The following is a 19579-nucleotide window of genomic DNA, read 5'->3' on the forward strand; positions in this document are numbered from 1 at the left end:
GAAGAACATTTGTGAGACGCAGAACAACTGAAAAGATGCTGGAAGAGTGCCTGACGCCATCTGTCAAGCATGGTGGAGGTAATGTGATGGTCTGGGGTTGCTTTGGTGCTGGTAAAGTGGTAGATTTGTACAAGGTAAAAGGGATTTTGAATAACGAAGGCTATCACTCCATTTTGCAATGCCATACCCTGTGGACAGCGCTTGATTGGAGCCAATTTCATCCTACAACAGGACAATGACCCAAAGCACACCTCCAAATTATGCAAAAACTATTTAGTGAAGAAGCAGGCAGCCGGTATTCTATCTGTAATGGAGTGGCCAGCGCAGTCACCAGATCTCAACCCCATAGAGCTGTTGTGGGAGCAGCTTGACCGTATGGTACGCAAGAAGTGCCCATCAAGCCAATCCAACTTGTGGGAGGGGCTTCTGGAAGCATGGGGTGAAATTTCTCCCGATTACCTCAGCAAATTAACAGCTAGAATGCCAAAGGTCTGCAATGCTGTAATTGCTGCAAATGGAGCATTCTTTGACGAAAGCAAAGTCTGAAGAAGAAAATTATTATTTCAAATAAAAATCATTATTTCTAACCTTGTCAATGTCTTGACTATATTTTCTAGTCATTTTGCAACTCATTTGATAAATATGAGTGTGAGTTTTCATGGAAAACACAAAATTGTCTGGGTGACCCCAAACTTTTGAACGGTAGTGTATTTTACTAAATAAATATTTCCATGTATAAAATTATATTTAATATAGTCGTATTATACTATTCACTTTTTTATATTTCTTTTTTTATAGTCTGATTTGTTTTCACCAAGTCAAGCTGCCAGCAAGTCTAAAACAGCAAGCGTACCTGAAACCAAGATTAGTAAATCCTTATCTCTATTTGATGATGAAGATGATGTAAGTTATTTTTTAATATAAAGAGCGACTATAGCCAATGTATGCCCCTGGTCCACTAGGAACCTGATTTTGACTTTAGTTGCTTAGTTTAGTCCTTCCACTATGTACATATGACCATATTTACAGTCTGAATGGGTATTCCCATCATGTCGCTAGGATATGCCATTACTTTCTAATCGATGGGGTTCTGACTGCCGGGACCCCCACCGATCCTGAGAGTGAAGGACGGCAGCGTTTCCTGTACAGCGATTAGCCAGGAGCAGTGTTGTGCTGGGAAAAACTTTGAAGGGGCAGCAGCACTAAAGTAATTTTGAATATAGCCAGATTGTGGGTTTTTTTGGTTTGGGGCTGATTATATATACAGTGCTTTCAATTAAAAATTCATGGTACGTCATGCAACTCTTTTAATTTAAAGTTTTTAATGTTGCTGTTCAATCTTCAAAAACATAAGGACATGTTCAGGATCTGATGAGGATTTAGGCGCAAATTCTGCAATTAAATCTTCATTAAATCCGCAGACATTCCACATCGAATGCAAGTGAATAAGATATTTTATGTGAACGGGGATTAAAAAACTGCCTGGAATAATGACTGAGCTGCTGATATTAAATTCTGCAGCATGCTCACTATATGCGTGGTTCTGAGCAGAAAAGCCGCGTTTAGGGGTAATCCACATGAGGATCCGCTGACAAATCTGCGGCAAAAATATGAGCGTCAGACTCTGACTTCTGCCATGGCAAATCTTGAACGTGTGAACATGGCCATAGAGTACATTTGACTCTCCTGTCATCGATGGAGACGGCAACCTTGGTTATGGACCCCGGCACTAGGATGCAGACTAAGGAAAGCTGACTTTTGTTCCGTAGACTATATCCTTCCTGTTGACCCTAAGCTTTTTGTCAGTAGGAGGCATGCTCAGACCTATACTTTAAACTAAAACCGCATATCTATTATTCTCTAGGGGGAGCAGAGCAGGGCAACGTCAGTAAAAAAAATAATTGTGTTTGGTTCAACAATCCAATTTGTTGTTGTGCTTTTTTCCTTTTCAGGATTTGTTTGGTTCAGTACCAGAAAAAAAGTTATCAAGTTCTGCTCCAAAGCCAGTGCAAAAATCTGCCATACCTTCAGAAGTGAAGACCCCAAAACCAGGCTTGTTTAGCAGTGATGAGGAGGTAATACCTTTCATTAATTGTCCAATTGTCCAGATGCTGTACCTTAGATTAGGTTTCTAAAGTGTTAATACGATAAAACATATTTTTACCTCTACATAGTTACATAGTTACATAGTTTGTACGGTTGAAAAAAGACACATGTCCATCAAGTTCAACCAAGGGACGGGAAAGGGGAAGTGGGATAGGAAAGGGGAAGTAAAAAATTTCTACACATAGCAGTTAATATTTTTTTGTTCTAGGAAATTATCTAAGCCTTTTTTAAAGCCATCTACTGTCCCTGCTGTGACGGCTCCTGCGGTAGGCTATTCCATAGATTCACCGTTCTCACAGTAAAGAAGGCTTGTCGCCTCTGCAGGTTGAACCTTTTTTTCTCCAGACGGAGGGAGTGCCCCCTTGTTTCTTGAGGGGGTTTTACATGGAACAGGATTTCACCATATTTTTTGTATGCGCCATTCATATATTTATATAAGTTAATCATGTCCCCCCTTAGTCGTCTTTTCTCAAGGCTAAATAGGTTTAGTTCTTTTAATCTTTCCTTATAACTTAGATTCTCCATGCCCCTTATTAGCTTCGTTGCTCTTCTTTGTATTTTTTCCAACTCCAGGGCATCCTTTCTATGAACTGGAGCCCAGAACTGAACTGCATATTCTAGAGGAGGCCTCACTAATGCTTTGTAAAGTGGTAATATTACATCCCTGTCCCGCGAGTCCATGCCTCTTTTGATACACGACAATATTTTGCTGGCCTTTGAAGCAGCTGATTGACACTGCATGCTGAAATTTAGTTTATGATTTACAAGTACACCCAGATCCTTCTCAACAATTGACTCCCCCAGTGTAGCTTCCCCTAGGACATATGATGCTTGCAGGTTTTTCGTACCCAGATGCATAACTTTACATTTATCTACATTAAACTTCATTTGCCAAGTGGACGCCCAAACACTTAGTTTGTTTAAATCTGCCTGCAATTCACAAACATCTTCCATAGTCTGAACTATATTGCATAGCTTGGTGTCATCTGCAAAAATAGAAATAGTGCTATTAATCCCATCCTCTATATCATTAATAAATAAGTTGAATAATAGTGGTCCCAGCACTGAACCCTGGGGTACACCACTTATAACCGGGGACCATTCAGAGTAGGAATCATTGACCACAACTCTCTGGATACGGTCCTTGAGCCAATTCTCAATCCAATTACAAACTATACTTTCTAAACCTATAGTCCTTAATTTACCCATTAGATGTCTATGAGGGACAGTGTCAAATGCCGTTGCAAAGTCCAAAAACACTATATCCACAGCGGCCCCTCTGTCTAGGCTTCTGCTTACCTCTTCATAAAAACAAATCAGGTTGGTTTGACAGCTTCTGTCCTTTGTAAAACCATGCTGGCTGTCACTTATAATACGATTTATTGTTACATAATTCTGTATATAGTCCCTCAATAGCCCCTCAAACATTTTCCTCACGATGGATGTTAAGCTTACTGGTCTATAATTACCCGGCGAAGACCTAGTGCCCTTTTTGAAAATAGGCACCACATTTGCCCTGCGCCAGTCCCTTGGCACTATACCACTCATGAGAGACTCTCTAAATATTATGAAGAGGGGGACAGAAATAACTGAACTAAGCTCTTTAAGAACTCTAAGGTGTAACCCATCTGGTCCCGGGGCCTTGTGTACATTTATTTTATTTAATTTAGCTTGGACCATATCTACATTCATCCAATTCAGTATATCAACTGATATATTAACAGCACTGGCACCGGCTACATCAGCTGCTCCTTCTTCTGTTGTATATACAGAGCGGAAGAACCCATTTAGTAACTCTGCCTTCTCTTGATCCCCTGTGACCAACTCCCCATTACCATTATCTAGGGGTCCTACATGTTCAGACCTTGGCTTTTTTGCATTTATATGCTTGAAGAATTTTTTGGGATTTATTTTACTATCCTTGGCCACCTGCCTTTCATTTTGTATTTTTGCTGATTTTATTACATTTTTACAGATTTTATTAAGCTCTTTATATTTTACAAAGGCTACAGCTGTACCCTCAGATTTGTATTTTTTAAATGCCCTTTTTTTGTCATGTATTGCCCCTTTCACAGAAGGTGTAAGCCATGTGGGGTTTAATTTTAGTCGTTTATACTTGTCACCTTTAGGAATACATTTTGCACTATAATTACCCAAAGTAGATTTGAAAATCTCCCATTTATCATTTGTCCCATTATTTGACATTAGTTCTTCCCAGTCCATATCCTGAATTGCAGCCCTCATCCTGGGGAAATTGGCTTTCTTAAAATTAAATGTTTTTGCCCTCCCAGCCTGCGTCTGTTTTTTACAGTATAGGTAAAATGTAACTATATTATGATCACTGTTACCGAGGTTTTCACGAACATTGACATTCCCAACAAGATCTGCATTATTAGAAATGACCAGATCCAACAGAGCTTCACCTCTAGTCGGGTCTTGCACAAACTGGCCCATAAAACTTTCCTGCAACAGGTTGAGGAAATGTCTCCCCTTTGCAGTTGAAGCCGAACCATGACACCAATTAATATCCCGGAAATTAAAATCTCCCATTATCACTACCGTACCCGCCTGTGCAGCCCGCTCCATCTGTTTATATATTTGACCTTCTATCTCTTCAGTTATATTGGGGGGTCTATAGATTACACCAAAAGTAATTTTTTCAGTGTTTACTTCCCTTTGTAATTCCACCCACAAGGTTTCAACCTCCTCACAGTCTTCACCCTCTAATGTCTCATTTACACTCACCTTCATATCACTTCTCACATACAGACATACACCACCGCCTTTCCTATTTGTCCTGTTTTTCCGAAACAGTGTAAAACCCTGTAGATTTACAGCCCAGTCATGTGAAGAGTCCAGCCATGTTTCAGCAACACCAACTATATCTATATCTTCTTCCAGTATTAAGGCCTCCAGCTCCCCCATTTTGCTTGCTAGACTTCTGGCATTTTAAGTAAAAAAACCACTATGTAGATATGTATATATTTTCATACGGCCCTGAACACAAGCTTAGGCCTCATGCACACGACCGTATTTTTTCCCACCCGTAAATACTGGCGTAAATACGGGTCCGGTGTCACACGTATTCCACCCGTTTTGCACCAGTATTTACGAACCCGTGCCCGTAAATATGGGTCCGGTGTCACCCGTATTCCACCCGTATTTACGAGCACGTTTTTGGCGGCAAAATAGCACTGCACTAATCGGCAGCCCCTTCTCTCTATCAGTGCAGGATAGAGAGAAGGGACAGCCTTTTCTGTAATAAAAGTTAAAGAAATTCATACTTACCCGGCCGTTGTCTTGGTGACGCGTCCCTCTCTTCACATCCAGCCCGACATCCCTGGATGACGCGCAGTCCATGCGACCGCTGCAGCCTGTGATTGACCTGTGATTGGCTGCAGCGGTCACATGGCCTGAAACGTCATCCAGGACGTCGGGCTGGATGTCGAGAGGGACGCGTCACCAAGGCAACGGGCGGGAGACCGGACTGGAGGAAGCAGGAAGTTCTCGGTAAGTATGAACGTCTTTTATTTTTATTTTTTACAGGTTTATACTGATCGGTAGTCACTGTCCAGGGTGCTGAAAGAGTTACTGCCGATCAGTTAACTCTTTCAGCTCCCTGGACAGTGACTATTTACTGACGTCGCTTAGCAACGCTGCCGTAATGACGGGTGCACACATGTAGCCCCCCGTCATTACGAGAGCTCCATAGACTTCTATGGACTGTCCGTGCCGTTATTACGGCCTGAAATAGGACATGTTCTATCTTTTTCAACGGCACGGGCACCTTCCCGTGAGAAAGCGGGAAGGCACCCGTCGCCAATAGAAGTCTATGAGCCCGTTATTACGGGTCGTAATTACGACCCGTAATAACGGGAGTTTTTACGGTCGTGTGCATGAGGCCTTAATGAAAGCTTTATTATACATATCCCTTCAAATATTGGTATGCCTTTCTTTAACCCTTTTCTCCTTTAGTTGCTAAAAATTATGGTGCAAAAAAAACCTTCAACCGTCTTGAGGAAAATCGGATTCAATTTGATTGGTTAAATAAAGACATAAAACAGCATTTTTACAAAGAATGGATAGGTAGATATGTAAACTAGCAAAATGGTAAAAACATAACTGAATCCACAGGTTCTTGTCAGGCGGCCATTTGACAAGGAGCTGTAATAAGTTGCAAAACCTGAGTAAGTCTGACAGTAAGTTTCAGACTTTAATTTCACCTAACTTTGTTTCCTTCAGGATCCTGTCACTCAGACAGCCAAAATAAAACCGCTAGAGAAAAGCAAAAAAGATGCAGATGTTCCAACAAAGCTGAAGGAGGAAACAAGTGAGAGGTCGTCCAGCCTGTTTGATGAGGACGATGATCTTTTTGCAATTACGAAAGACAGGTATGTCTGAACCATTTTCATATGAACTTTCCTGGTTTCCGCACTGTGTTCCTAATTGAAGTAGGTTAAGGCGCTTTCTGAAGACTTGGGAACCTTGCGGCACTGTTTAGTTTTTGTTTTTCCCCCCATTTGGAAAGTTCAGCAGACCCTTTGAATGAAAGGCCTAGGCGGACTGTCTTTCCAAATCCACATCTGCAAAGTTCCTAATCTATTGATTCAGTCGGAAAACCGGAAACCTGCCGGAATGGTGACAAACGGAAACCATTAGTGATGTTTCCGTCACCATTGCGATCAATGGTGACTAAAACGGAAGCTGTGGTTTCACTTTCACTTTCCGTTGCGAGGTTCACCCGACGAAAACCTCTGACGGAACCCCGGAACGGAAAGCCAACAGTGATGTGAACAGGCCCTAACTCATAATCTAAGAACAGGTCAGTTAGACCTTGGTGGCTTCGGATGTTGCAGGAATAATACAGATCCTTAAATGTGGCTGTATTATGGCCAATTGGAATGGGTCTAAACCTAACTTTACACGTAGCAAGAATTGTTACAATTTATTTATTTCTGAGCAATCATAACGATTGTCTAGTAAAATTATTAGATTGTTACTATGATCACGTTAAAGAGGCTCTGTCACCAGATTATAAATGCTCTATCTCCTAATTATAAATGCTCTATCTCCTACATAATGTGATTGGCGCTGTAATGTAGATAACAGCAGTGGTTTTTATTTTGAAAAACGATCATTTTTGAGCAAGTTATGAGCTAGTTTAGATTTAGTTTCTTAAAGACCAACTGGGCGTATTTTTACTTTTGACCAAGTGGGTGTTGTAAAGAAGTGTATGAGGCTGACCAATCAGTGACCAATCAGCGTCATACACTTCTCATTGTTCCAGCCCAGCATGATCCACAGCCCAGCGTGATCCACAGCACAGTGTGATTGTTACAGTGTGATTGTTACAGTGTGATTGTTACAGTGTGATTGTTACAGTGTGATTGTTACAGTGTGATTGTGCAGTGAAAGAAGCTGGGCTGGAACAATGAGAAGTATATGAAGCTGATTGCTCACTGATTGGTCAGCCTCATACACTCCTCCGTACAACGCCCACTTGGTCAAAAGTAAAAACACGCCCAGTTGGTCTTTAAGAAACTAAATCTAAACTAGCTCATAACTTGCTCAAAAATGATCGTTTTTCAAAATAAAAACCACTGCTGTTATCTACATTACAGCGCCAATCACATTATGTAGGAGATAGGGCACTTATAATCTGGTGACAGAGCCTCTTTAAATGTAAGATACTCATAAGGATAATTCAAACCATGGAGCATTGAAAAATTGCTGCATTTCATTGAGCCGTAAAGCAGACGTTAAGAGATTGTCTGGCTGGTCTCAAAGATGTTCAATTGTGGCGGATCTCTTCAGAATTGGTGGCATTGCTGACCATTTCTGTGACCAACCTTAAAGAGTCTTGTCTGAAACTACTAGGGAACAGACAAACCATTCTCTCCAGTACCGGTCTACTCTAGACCATGGACTACAATCCGGCTCCTCTGTAGTTTCCTGTAGCAAGAGAACACTAGTGGGAGATTGGCTTTCTTCTGACATGAACATGATGCATTTCCTCACTAATAAAGGAATGTAAAAGACTGGAGACCAATAGCTAGCTAATGTTTTTACCTTCCGCCGAAATGTATCCTCTGCATATGTATTAGGAGTGGTGTATCTACTTTTCCTCATATTTTGGTGATCTCTCTTTATTTGTAGTCAGAAGAAAACTCATCGTGTTTCCCTGTTGTTTGAAGATGACGCCAACAGTGAAGAGCCGCTGTTTTCATCAGGAGTAACCAAGTCTTTGGTAAGTTGCTAAAGGTTATATATATATATGTATAATCCTGTAGATACCGTGTTTCCCCGATAGTAAGACACCCCCGATTGTAAGACGTATCGGGGGTTTCAGGGGGGTCGGCTAATATAAGCCGTACCCCGAAAGTAAGACATATGTCTTACTTTCGGGGAAACACGGGGGTATTGCCGCCTCCTGCCCACTTCCGCGCCGCCCCCCTCTCCATACGTCACCGCGCCGTCCCCTGCACTTGTCAATGCCGCCTTAACGCCGAAGGACGGATATATCCGTCCTCAGCAGCTGCTAGTTCGCGCAGGAGGACGGATATATCCGTCCTGTGATGGCGCGGGTACTGAGACTGTACCCACGCGATCAGCGGCAGGAGCACGGCTGTTATACACAGCCTGGCTCCTGCTGCAACTGCCGGAATCGAAGCGCGCGCCGATTCCGGCAGTTTAACCCATTAAATGCCGCTGTCAATAGTGACAGCGGCATTTAATGTGTTTGACAGAGGGGGGAGCTCCCTCTGTCACCCGATCGGCGCCCCCGCAAACAAATCGCGGGTCGCCGTCGGGTTTCCATGGCAGCCGGGGGTCTAACAAAGACCCCCAGGTCTGCCTTCAGCATCTGCCTGTTAGGCGATGCCGGAGGCATGACCTAATAGGTTGCCTGTCAGTTTTACACTGACAGGCAATAATGCTTCGGCATACTAAGTATACCAAAGCATTATATATGCGATCGGCACATCGCATAGTGAAGTCCCCTGGTGGGACTAAAAAAAAAAATGTAAAACAGTTAAATAAAGTTTGTGAAAAAAAAAATAAAAAAAAAAAATTCGACAATTTTTTCCCAATATAAGACATACCCCGAAAGTAAGACATAGTGGGGCTTTTGGGGATAAAAAGAAAGTAAGACACTGTCTTACTTTCGGGGAAACACGGTAGATGGCTATCTATTGAGGCGTATAGAAAAAATAAAGAAGGAAGATATTTTTTAGGATAATTCACAAGTTATTTTGTTTTTGATGGCCTCGTTTAGGTTGTCTAATGTCACTGTTGCAATGTTTCAATACGAAGAGCTTCCAAATTCTTGTTTCTTATATTATTTCTTCTGAGCAGTCTTGCTCCAGATTTTGTCCATTCAGTTTTTTTTGTGCTTTACAAAGATTTGTGATGTCGATGTCTGGATAAAGGATTTTTCTCATTCGGTCTTTACTTAGCCAGGTCTAGGAGCCAGAGACCACATGCTGTAGTCTAAACAACTTGCAAGTGATGCACATGAAAATAAATAAATTACATCCCCCCCTCCACCCCGCCAGTTGTTAGAGAAAACCTCTTGCTTACCCAGTATTGTTAGCAGGCCATCCCCTTCCACTAGAAATCACAGCAGGCCAAACCCCCCTACATGAACTTAGATGTGATTGTTATTAGCGGACACAATCACAGACCCGCACTAACAGATTTCACCCAAGCCGTCAGTCCAGCTGAACTGACGGAATTGGCTTTGACAGAAAGATACAGCTTCTATGTATACAGGAATCATAGAAGCGGTATCTTTAAAAGTAAAAACTAAATTTGAAGTGTATTGACACGTTGCTAAAAATCACATAAACATTATTTATTGGAACAAAAAAGTTACTTCAAAGAGTCTTTATACTCCCAGTGCTAGTGGGATATCTACAAGTTGGGACCTTCGGGACCTAAAAATGATGTCTTACAACTGTATTAAGTATTTTTTCCTAAATGTTGTTAGTCATAGTATACTGTTGGATATTTTGTACTCCATACATTTTTTTTATGACAGGAACAGCCAAAGATATCTGTTTCCGTAAAAAAAGAAAATGAGAAGGTGTCCTTAGTTGATGATGCAGATAAGAAAGCTGAACCTAAAGTAGAAGTGAAAGCTTTGAAGGAAAAATTGCCCCCACTACCACAAAAAATTCTGGTAAGTTCTAAACAAATGAATGGAAAACACTATTCTATAAAATATTAAAAAAATAAAGTGTGAAATGATTGTCTATGGTGTCCGTCATACCAAGAGCTGCCAAACGGGGAAATGGGTTGGATTTTACCATCCCATTGTTTTCCCAGAAGGCAAGCGGAGCTAGAGGTTTCTGTCCGCTGCTAGTTCCTCCATCTCTATTAGTTCAGCAGAGATGAATATGCATCTTATTGAGGGAGTTAGGGCCCATAGATGTCAGGCAAACCGCTATCTAATGTATACGTACCGCCTTTTCTGTAGATGAGCTGTAGATCTAGCTGGCGGGCGTTCTTAAATAAATAAATTCTAAAGCCCACTTATCCTTCAGGAATAACTGAGCTAAATAAAAACATGCATGACTGAGATCCCCTTTAAGCTCTGGTTTCAATGGGTTTTTCTTTCACTCCTATCAGGTAGGACCAGTTTCTCTTGAGGAATCAGATGGTGAGGATCTGTTTGCATCATCATCACCACCACCTGCCAAGCAAGCAAGCAAGGTGAAAACTAAGAATGTACTGAGTCTCTTTGGGAATGAAGATGAGGATATACAAGATCAGTTGGCAACTAAGATCACACAGCAGGGTCCTGGGAAGGTAAGCACGGGTACTGTATGAGGGGATGTGACATTTAAAATTGTATGAACAGTTTATGCGTTTTAATTGAAATGATCTGGTCTAGTTCAATGTCAGCATTGGCTTTCCGTTCCGACTTCGCTATGGTTTCCGTTTTAATGACGGAATCCTGACGGAATGGTGACGAACGGAAACCATTAGCAATGTTTCCATCACCATTGGTATCAATGGTGACGGAAACGGAAGCTGTGGTTTCAGTTTGACTTTCCGTTGCGGGGTTCATCCGACGGAAACCTCAGACGGAACCCCGTAACAGAGAGCCAACGCTGATATGGACAGGCCCTTACACTTATATTGCTATTTTTATGTTTCAAATATATTGTTGTTTTTATTTGCAAAAGATCCCCATCTCATTAAGGTGTATTTACTGCAATCTCTAAGCTGCAATAGTTCTTGTAGGAGTATTCCAGACATAAATATTTATCACCTATGCAATGGAAGAATAAGGTTGGTGATACAGTACATACAAATGCTTGCTGGGGATTGGGCCAGCCGCGTATAAAAATCAAAGGAGCTTAAAGTAGTGATCCTTAAAATGTAATGTTTAGGAAGTGTCGCAGGCAATGCTAAGAAGATCTGCACCCAGGAAACGCTACACAAGATTGAATGGAAGAAGTCCGTAGTCTTGGCTAATAAGCGCATTCTTATCAGTAATTAGATTTATCTTTTTGGATTGCTACTCCTTGATCATTGGCAGTAATGCTACGCAGACGTGTCCCAATCCTATATAGTATCTTACACTGACATTTCACTTGTAGCGAAGAACAGAATATACAAACTCCTTGCAGATGTTTGGATTAAAACTCCGGATCGTATATGATCACATATATTATAAATAACAAGAAATAAATAAAATGAGTAGCCGATACAGGATAATTTACGGTGCAAAAAAAATCTCTCCTGAGTAGACCGGAAACGGCAACAACCTTTTTGCTTTACTATATTAGGACTCGGTAGAAAAAAGCACTCATGGGAAGCGCACTGGCGTGTTTCAAGATGAGGAACTTCTCTTCAGTCAAGAGCTACAGAGGGATAATGATCCAGACGTAGATCTATTTGCCAGCACCAATAAAAAATCAGTAAGTGTTTTTTGAAATGACTGGTATGACATGGTGTCTAATTCTACATGTAAATAGGCCCTCATTTTGACGTGTGTATAGATGAGAGCTCTTTTTGCAGTATCCTTAAAACCATACACTGATTTGTAAGGAGGGGGGGAGTAAAATGGCTGATTATCCTGGGACACAGAAGAATTCTTTATAGATTTAATTGCAATACGAGACAGAATACGTTCAAATGATATTAAGAAATTAAAGGACACTATCTTTTCAAACAACTTTTCTAATTTAATAGTTTATCTGACATATATAAAATGTACTTGCTGTTAAAAATTGTTTTATCCATGCAAATGCTGTGTGACGTCACTGCCACTAGGTGACTTCATTCCTGAAATCCGCTGGTCACCTCCTCTTGTCAAGCGAAATCCATCCCAGTTACAGACTGAGCGCGGAAGATGGTGGTGTCTTTTAACTGCCTGCTAATACAAGTCTGAGAGTCTAAGACGGGAGGAGAGAGCGCAGAGAGGAAGAGACAGACAAGCTGTCCATACAAGTCTATGGAGTGAGGAGGGGGAGCAGGAGAAGGAAACAGAGAGATAGACACGCTTCTCTAACAAGGCTGTGGAGAGGGGAGGGGGGAGCAGGAGCAGAGTGAGAATGATAGGCCTGCTGCAGCTTCCTGGTGAGTCTTACTGTCTCATTCCAGTGCTGGAAGTTAGATTCCTCCCACTAGTTCCGAGACGACTGAGAATTTGAGCGAGAGCCTTTCGATGGAAAAACTGCTAAAAAATAAATAAATGACACATACAAGTCATGTAATGGCAAGAAATAGTGTTATTCCTCATGTATGCACACCTGACCGCTTATGTTGAAAAGAAAGGTATGTTTTAAGGGAGGAATTCCTGTGATTTTGGAAATTTTTGTATATACTTTCTGCAGTTAGTTTTCCTTCAATTTTTTGAGTTGTTTTTGTTTCAGTCAGAGAAACCCAAACACACTAAACTCTCAACAGAAGCAGGATTATTTTGTGATGATGACAATGATGACCTCTTCGGTTCAGCTAAGCCAAAAAAGCCCCCTGTAAGTATTTATATAAATAATATATGTAGAAGTGCCAATTTCTGATGCTAGATGTGTATATTGTAAGGGATAACTAACTGCGACCGTAATGTATTACAAGCTACATCAGGTTTCTATATACTGGGTAATATAAAGATGTTAGGATCCTGTCCACCGCTATGAGTGCCATACAATATATGAATACAAGTTCCTGGAATAACAGATGCTACACAGCGCATCATAGGAATGAAGTTTCTGGCTTTTAGCAGTTCTGATACTTACCTCCCTGATATCAGTGATGGGATGAAGATGGCCTATAATAATGGTTGTAACTCAGATCAAGATAAATAAAACCATGTTTTTCAGTGTTGTATACAGATACAAACTATAAAATGACATTTGAAAGTGAACCTGTGTTTTAAGCTTGACAGATACATGTGATGAGCACGAACTGATAAAACTTTCAACCCCCCTGATCTTCATTTCTGTCTTCGGATAAAACGGCATATTTGGCCAAATTTAGAAGGTAGTGGAAAATACATCTGGCGCTGCCCATCTTGGTGGAGGAACAATTGGGTCAGCCCTTAAAAAAAAAAAAAAAAATCATGGCCAATTTTCTAGATTAAAGATGTATCATTGATGGATGTGACATTTATCTTCCTACTCTAGAAGGTTCAAGAGAAGAAAATCATTATCAAAAACAAGGGCTTGGAAACTTGTAAAGAATCTGGCAGACCATCAGAAGTAAATGACGTGATCTCTTTAAAGACTGAAGAGGCAGAGGTTTGTATCTCAATATAAAATGAAATGGAAGAAATATCACAAGTAACCAGTGATCATGCAATGCATCATGTGCTTAAAAAATGTCTGTTTTGGAACGACCCTTTTCTAAATGCCCCGTTATTAAGGACCAGGCCTATTAACTGGAGCAGGGAGGCTCTCTTGCTCTGGAGCGCCCCCGGCTTCTGTACTTTACATAAATGCCCATTGATTCCAAAGTGCGTCACTTTCCTAAATCAGGATCACCCATGAACATTTAGACAACAGGGTTCCTGCCCACTCAAAATGGGATGTCCAAACTATGTACTCCATAGGACCGGTGCTGTACCCCATGGCCACCCTAGTATGCTCCATAGGATCTGTGGACAGTAGTGAGTCTAAGGCTGGTGAGGTTTATACAAGAGACTAACATTTCAGTGCAAATAGATTTATATAGGGATTTGTTTAAATAAATGTATTAATAGTGCGATTCCCTTTAATAATATGTTTATTACTATAGAGTTGAATCATTTGTACGCAGGACTGTAACTACATATTCTTAAAGGGGATTGAAACATTTTTCCTATTTTCTATTATGTTTCCATTCTGATTACCATGGCTACATCTGAAGACATGTATAGAAAAAATATATACTGCTTCCTCGCATAATCCATAGGGGAAAGTATACTCTAAACCCGCCCCAAGACTGGACGTATATGTATTAAATACAATAAAAATATTGATTGGACTTTGCTGGCTGCAGTCACATTCCTCTTTCACACGAGTGTATTATATATACATATTCCATTCGTTTTTTTTTCTCATTGTAATACGGAGCTAATGTTAATCAGTAAGGGTTTTCACAGGGGCTTATAAAATATGTGCGTATTTTAAAAATGCAGCATGCACTACTTTCATTCTTATTGCGGATGGAAAACACCCACTGAAGTCTATGGAGAGTGATTAAAATCCAAATGCATCTGTATGTGATCCATATGTCATCAGTATTGCATCCATATGTCTTCAGTATTGCATCTGTATGTCATCCGTATTGCATGGGTGGGGTACGTCCGGCCCGTATAAGGTCATCTGGTCCGGCCCTACCTCACTCTGACCGCCGCTGCCGCCATAATTCCGCCCTACTCACTCAGATTTAGGATCTAAGTATGTCAGCAGCGGCGGTCTGAGTGAGGTCGGTGGGTGCCGGCCCAAGAGTGGACAAGTCCAGTCACCTGACCTGAGTCAGTTACGTGAGGTCAGGTGACCGGACTGGTCCACTCCCGGGCCGGGAGTGGCGTAGCTAAATGGGTCGCAATTGCAACCAGGCCCCTAAGCCTGGGGGGTCCGCAGGGCCCCATTGCCACACAGCGCTGACCGCGCTGGTCTCGCCTCCAACTGAATGTGCGTCCGCAGGACGCACATTCATTTGGGTTCAATGCTGGAGCCTTGCTCCAGTATTCACTGTGCCGCGAGCGATTCAGTGCAGACAGGCGCGATGTAGTTACGTCATGACGCCTATCTACACCAAGTCATTATACTGGGTATGGGAGGGGGGCTTATATGGTAGCTGCTGAGGGGGCATTATACTAGGTATGGGACAGCTATGGGGGGCATTCTACAGCTATGAGGGGCATTATACTGTATGGGGCAGCTACGGGGGGCATACTGCATGGGGGGCATTATACTGTATGGGACAGCTATGGAGGGCATTATACTGGGTATGGAAGGGGGCTCATATGGTAGCTGCTGAGGGGGCATTATACTGGGTATAGGACCGCTAAAGGGGGGCGTTATACTGTATGAGAACTATGGTGGCATTATACTGTATAGGGCATCTATGGGGGGCATTATACTATATGAGGCAGCTATCGGGCATTATACTGTATGGGGCAGCTATCGGGCATTATACTGTATGGGGCAACTATGGAGGGCATTATACTGTATGTGGCAGCTATGGGTGCCAATATATTGTGGGGGCAGTTGTAGGGGCTTTATACTGTGAGGCATCTATGGGGGCATTAATAAGTTGATAATTTTGTACGGCACGCGAATGATGTCATTAAATATCCAAATGGCCCTTGGCAGAAAAAAGGTTCCCCACCCCTGCCCTAGAGGGCAGCCCTCCATTAATACGGATGATATACTGATGCAAAAATCATCCGTAATGCGTTCGAATTACAGGCAGCTCAATACAGCGATCTCTGGCCATGCAGCCTGTTTTGCAGCCAAAGTCGCCAGGTAGCCCTAGTCAAAGACTTCCAACCGTCTGCTGGATCTCTACAAGGAGACTCCATACCCTTTGTAAGACCGTCTATGGTCAGGGATTTATCTCTATAACTTGAAGTGCTTCTACAAATCTAGGGAAGGACCTACCCTTCATATGAATTACCCTATATTCATATTTCCAGATAATTTTCAGTCATTTATTATTGATCTTTTATTTTTATTGTTGTTGATCTTTTTTTTTTTTGGTTTTAAATTCTTTCTGTTTAGAAAACCAGTGACCCAGCACCAATTAAAACAAAAACTCCTTCCTCTCGGATTGGAAAACTCCAAGTAACTATTGCACACTAGATTTCTTCGAAACAATAACTTTCTTCTGTTCTTCCTATAAAACATTTCCACTGGTTTGAGTCTTTCTTTGAAACCTAAGACTCATCCAGTGTTCCATTTTCTGCCACTAGCAGAGCTGGATACCGGGCTGGCCTTTCCTTTGGGTAGTGCATGTGGCATATTTTCTTACCAGTGCAACACTCCTTCTAATATCTTCTACTACTATACACTCAATCGCTGAGTCCTGATCATAACTGCGTAAAAAAAAACCATTTATATATCATTTGTTTGCAGGCAAATTTGCTCATTAACCCAGCTGCGTTGTTACCGGGGGCTGTTCCCAAGCTGTCAGGCGCAAGAGCGGTTGTCTCGGAGCAAGAAGCTCAAGTTTCATCCGTTGCGGAGGAGAATTTGGCTTCAAACGCTGTCAGAAAAAATCTGGAGAGCGCGAGCTTTGAGTCCCCAGCACAAGTTGACGCTCTTCATAATGCTAATAAGGTATTTTCTTTTATTCTTTTATATATGGACTTTGGGTCTACTTCTGGTTTGGGTAGACCTATTGTAGAATAAACCAGTATTCGTCTTACTGGAATGTGATGATTTAATATATTGGTCATTTGTTACTGTTAGCCGCTAATTTTAAGGTACAATATTTGCAACGATCTAAATGACTTTCTTTGGGGAAAATTATTTTGATTGTTACGGATATCTTGCAGTGTATGATCAGTGTCCTTATAGCGACAAATCGGAACGCTGGCCAGATTGGAGACATATTCGATTATGGTCAGTTTATTAGCTTTGCTGAGCTCCTATCCTGCAACGGAGCCCTTAGGGTAGAGCTACACGGCGAACTTGGCGACACGAAGATCACAAGGCCACCTTGTGTATATCTTCGTGTTACGCACAATATGATGCAACCGCGACATAGCCATTGCCCCGTTGACGCTATCTGGGAGGAAGCATGTCGGGGGGGCTCTGTTGAATGCTTTTAACATACGATCAGCTTAGAATCAATTCTGGGATAGTGGTCTGCAGACGTATAGACAGTATATTAATTCTACTGCTGTCAGCAGAGACTGATCATTACATCGATATGAGTGATAACCTTTCTGGGCTCATGGGTTGTCCTTAGAATATAGGCTACGTGCCTTTAATAAAGGTTATTGTCATTATTAGGAATTATGTGAATAGAACAATTCAATGCCTTTTGTTAGTAGCGTGGAAAATAGGGTTAGTTGCCTTATAGGCAAATTGTGTTTTTTCAAAATATTTACCTGCCACCTACTAGGGCAAATATATTTTATATTGTTTATTGTATTAGAGTCAAAATGTATGTATCTCTAGTAAGTCTTCTATGCTTTGTGGCTTGTTTTATATTCATCAGACTCGTGTGAAAGCTAGCGGTAAAAGAAGACCTCCGACACGAATGGGCAGGAAGCTGGCATCCCAAGATTCTGGGGAGAATGGAGACCCATCGTCACCAATATCCCCGACATCAGCTGCAAAGACTGAAACTGGACTAGCGGAGTCTAACTGGAGAAGCGATCGAGGTGGCGTTTCTTCTATGAAGCTATCCTTCTCAGAAAACGATATACAGCCCAGAACACATTCAAAAGTAGCTGTAAATCCCCTGACTCCGGATGTAAATGATTTATTCGGGTCTGACTTCTTTGCAGCGAGCTCACTGCCTAACCCAGGGGCATCAAGGCAACAGAAAGTAGAGTCTCCAGGGAGAGAGGTTCCTAATACGTCTTTCTTGGATCCGGGGAAGAAATCTTCAGCTGTGTTGTTTGATGGTTATGGCACTGATGATGACTTATTTAAGTCTGTAAAAGACAAACCCAAAAAGACACCCCAGGTCACCTCTCTAATAGACAAGGAGCCTGAAGATGATCTTTTTGGGTTTCAGAAACCTCAGAAGAAAGTAGATGTTCCACCGGTTGTTCCGAAAGAGAAGTTCACGGCCAGCATCCTGTTTAAAGTAAGTGGTGTACGTTTTTTTTCCAAGTACGCCTTTTTGCCATCGTTTTTTTTTTTTTTGGATTGTTTGTTTTTTATTTAAATTGTGCATCAGTGTGATTGGTGCAACTTCCTAAATGCATTTTATTAAAAATTATTTTTACACACAGGACACACTGACCGATACAGTGCCGCTGACCTGACGGATACAGGATTCAGCGCGAGATACAGCTGCTCTGTACACAGAATACAAAGCAGCTGTATCTCAAAAAGTAAAACATTTTAATAAAATGTATTTAGGAAGTTGCAAAACAAAAAAATATATATTTAACAGGTGTACATAGCCTTTAAGAATTACTATAACGTTTCATGATCTCTTGCTTTCAGGGATCGGACAGTTGAGAGTATATTTTATCCACAGGATAGGTGATAATTGCCTTATTGCTGAGGGTCCCAATGCTGGGACCCCACCAATCACTAGAATGGGGATCCCAGACCCCTATTCCTCCTCACTGCACCCCCCACAGTGAGGAGGAGCTTGCAGGAGCAGGGGACGAGCATTTGCCTGGCCATTCTATGCAAAGGCTATGGGACTGACGGAAGCAGGCAATACAGCACTCAGATGTTTCTGTCTAGACTTTGCGTTGAGCAGCACCGTGCATGCGCGGTGAGGGATAGGTGATAATTGTCTATTCTGGGAATACTTCTTTAAATGAGTTATAATTAAAGATTCCTTCACATAATTGTTTTTTTTTTTCAGTGTTTTAATTTTTTTGCTTGTATTCAAACCTGTTTTTCCCTTTGTATTTTTTAAATGTTTTTTTTTTTTTTTTACACATTTTTATGTAATATAGAGAACACATGAAAAAAAAAATACACCTATAGCATGCTGTGTTTAGAAAAAAAAATGCCATAGACCCAAAAAACGCACTAAGGCCAGGAAAACACACACACACACACACACACACACACACACACACACACACACACACACACACACACACACACACACACACACACACACACACACTTTTTATGGCATTCTGGCAAAGTTCTTTCAGCCAAAGTCTGAAGTGTCCACTTCTTCGTTTGGCTCTAAAAACTGTGTGTGATCCTGGCCTAAAGGGGGGAAAAACCTCTCAAACAAAAAAAACATTGTTTTATATTTCATTATTGGCTTCCAGCAAACATCTGACCGCAAAATGAATTTTCAAATATCCTATTAGGCAATTCTAAGT

General features: G+C 41.5%; 1 protein-coding gene across 6 annotated transcripts in view; it reads left to right on the plus strand.

Annotated features, from left to right (window-relative positions):
- Nucleotides 1-19579, plus strand: part of LOC142663151 (WASH complex subunit 2C-like) — a 51824-nt gene that overhangs the window by 21679 nt on the left and 10566 nt on the right. For 4 of the 6 annotated variants that reach the window (XM_075841507.1, XM_075841508.1, XM_075841513.1 and 1 more), the window contains exons 17-28: nt 799-903; nt 1953-2075; nt 6349-6497; nt 8263-8353; nt 10145-10285; nt 10735-10914; nt 11901-12032; nt 12990-13091; nt 13740-13853; nt 16323-16385; nt 16677-16880; nt 17767-18363. In XM_075841507.1, coding sequence (XP_075697622.1) covers nt 799-903; nt 1953-2075; nt 6349-6497; nt 8263-8353; nt 10145-10285; nt 10735-10914; nt 11901-12032; nt 12990-13091; nt 13740-13853; nt 16323-16385; nt 16677-16880; nt 17767-18363 — 2001 coding nt within the window. The remainder of the gene's footprint in view (nt 1-798; nt 904-1952; nt 2076-6348; nt 6498-8262; nt 8354-10144; nt 10286-10734; nt 10915-11900; nt 12033-12989; nt 13092-13739; nt 13854-16322; nt 16386-16676; nt 16881-17766; nt 18364-19579) is intronic. The other 2 variants (XM_075841510.1, XM_075841514.1) reach the window with 2 other exon arrangements.

Source organism: Rhinoderma darwinii, chromosome 11 (genome assembly GCF_050947455.1).
Source record: "Rhinoderma darwinii isolate aRhiDar2 chromosome 11, aRhiDar2.hap1, whole genome shotgun sequence".
NCBI lineage: Eukaryota > Metazoa > Chordata > Amphibia > Anura > Rhinodermatidae > Rhinoderma > Rhinoderma darwinii.